The following is a 2,254-nucleotide window of genomic DNA, read 5'->3' as shown; positions in this document are numbered from 1 at the left end:
ACCTTGTGATTGACAAGTAATTCTCAGTGAGTCCGTCCAGCTCAACGCACCAAACTCAGATCAAACTGTCAAACTAAGCAGTGCTGATCAGATATGACTATTAATAAACAATATTATTTGCCAATATTGACCTATCACAGTCATTGTGTCGTATCAGTATCGGTTATACAATATGATATGAAAACTTTTTTTCCCCTGATAAATTATATATATCATCATTTCATGTGCTGATTTAAAAAAATATGTTTTTTCCAGTATGAAAATTGCTTGTGGTAATGTATTTATGTTACTGCAAACTTTATCCAGCAGAATGTGCTGTGATTTACAATACTGTGGAAAACAGCACAGAGTAAGAGAGAAGAAGCAGATATCAGCAGTGTCAACTAGAATTGGTTGACAATGTATATATTCAATTATTAACATGTTAAAGAATATTTAATTTAAATATTCTTGAATTATATTATTTGTTGAAGAAAGCATCTTTCTGAGTACCTTTGCAGAGTCATATTGGAGCAAAATCCACATAGAAAAAGTCTCACAAATTCACGTTTTAGTCCACCAAATCTTTAATTGGCAAATTTTTCACTCTAAAATCGGTATCAGTCTCAGAAATCCTGTATTGGTCAGGCTACTAAAGAAGGCATGTTCACACTTGCAGCGGACAAAATGGTATTTTTGAGTGGTAATACATGATGTTGTGCATGAAGAAAATATTTACTTGAGTTGTAGCATATCAGCAGCATTCTACAATGTGACATAAATTAATGTGTCATAACATCAAATATCCATCAAACCGTAGGCAGTATTGTTACTCCAGTTTAAAACAATAAAACATGTGTTTTGTTTGCTCAAAAGGAACCAGAGAAGAAGATGAAGGATGAGCAGGAGGACATGGAGAGGAAGTTGAGGGAGGAGGAGGAGAAGAGCAAGAAGAAGGACACTGAAGGTGAAGACGAGGAGGAGGAGGATGAAGAGGAGGAAGACGAGGAGGAGGAGGAAGAGGAAGAGGGCGACAAAGAGACGGAGGACGATGCAGGGACAGAAGAGGAGGATGTCAAACAGAAGGATGAGTTGTAGAGGAAGGGACCCGGTTGACTCTGCAGGTTCAAACTAACAACAGAAGATCAAGGAAAGCCCTATAGACTCTGGCCTTTCATACAGCAGCCTTTTATTCAGGTGGAGGGGCGGGGGAGGGGTGGAGGGTGGGGGTCAGGTCAGATTTCTTTTTTATTGATTCCCTTGTTGCTTTTATTATTATTTTTTTTAGCCTTCAAATTAGAGATGGGAGAAGGGTTTACTTTTTTTCTCCTCCTGTATGCTTTGAATTTTCTAATTTAATGTGATTTACTGGATGCGGTGTGTGCATCCTGCAGTTACCCACAGAGCCAATCCATTTTTATTACTGCGTTTTTTTGGGATGTCCAGTTAATAGAGGGTCTGTGATGTTCTCGTTCATGCACTTTTGTTTCTCCTGTGTGATGTGGAACAGTTTTTGTTTTAAATTGCCCATAATTTATTCAATCATTACATTCATTCAGTTCCCAAAGCTCTGATTTTGGACCTTTGTGCAACTCTTCGTTTGTGTGTTGTGTGTGTGTAAAAGAGAGTGAGACTGCATTTGACGAACTGTGATTTTTACAATCCTTATTTTCTCATTGTTCTGAGTGAGTGACTGACCCGTGGGCGCACACTGTTTTTGAGTTTCAGTCAATAAATTAAAGCTTCTCTCAACAAGCTGACGTCTGTTTTCACTGGTAGTGCAAGTTGTGGATGTGTAAACGTCTTATTTCAGTGTGGTGTGAAGGAGATATTTATCGGGTGAAAACAAACACATAATATGTGGGTGTTATCAGTATCATTTTCTGTATCTGTACTAACACAGAATGTCCACTTTAGCCTGCATGATCGATTCGTTGGTCGATTTTATTGGCCAATATTGGCCTATCGCATCAGTGTATGTGTTATGTGCAGAAATGAAAAGTGTTTTTTTTTTCTCCGGTATTTAATGCAGAAAACTGCTTGTGGTAATTTACTGATGTTACTGCAAAGTTTATCCAACAGAGTTGCTCTGATTTACAATACAGTGGCAGCAGCACAGAGTAAGGGAGAAGAAGCAGCTCTTAGCAATGTCAACTAGAATTGGTTGGCAATGTATATGTTCAATTATAGAACAACAATAATTAAAGCTGCAAGAAAAATAACTTTTTGTCATATTTTTTGAAACTATATCTATATTCTGACAGTAGAACATGAG

General features: G+C 37.5%; 1 protein-coding gene across 1 annotated transcript in view; it reads left to right on the top strand.

The window, feature by feature from the left end:
• Positions 1-1,734, top strand: part of LOC118321560 (calreticulin-like) — a 6,506-nt gene extending 4,772 nt beyond the window's left edge. Inside the window, exon 9 of the mRNA XM_035652928.1 lies at positions 856-1,734. Coding sequence (XP_035508821.1) covers positions 856-1,077 — 222 coding nt within the window. The 3' untranslated portion in view covers positions 1,078-1,734. The remainder of the gene's footprint in view (positions 1-855) is intronic.
• The last annotated feature ends 520 nt before the right edge of the window (positions 1,735-2,254 follow it).

This window comes from Morone saxatilis, unplaced genomic scaffold (genome assembly GCF_004916995.1).
Source record: "Morone saxatilis isolate NCDOM2014 unplaced genomic scaffold, NCSU_SB_2.0 Contig12, whole genome shotgun sequence".
Taxonomy (NCBI): domain Eukaryota; kingdom Metazoa; phylum Chordata; class Actinopteri; family Moronidae; genus Morone; species Morone saxatilis.
This window is presented reverse-complemented; position numbering and strand designations above follow the sequence as displayed.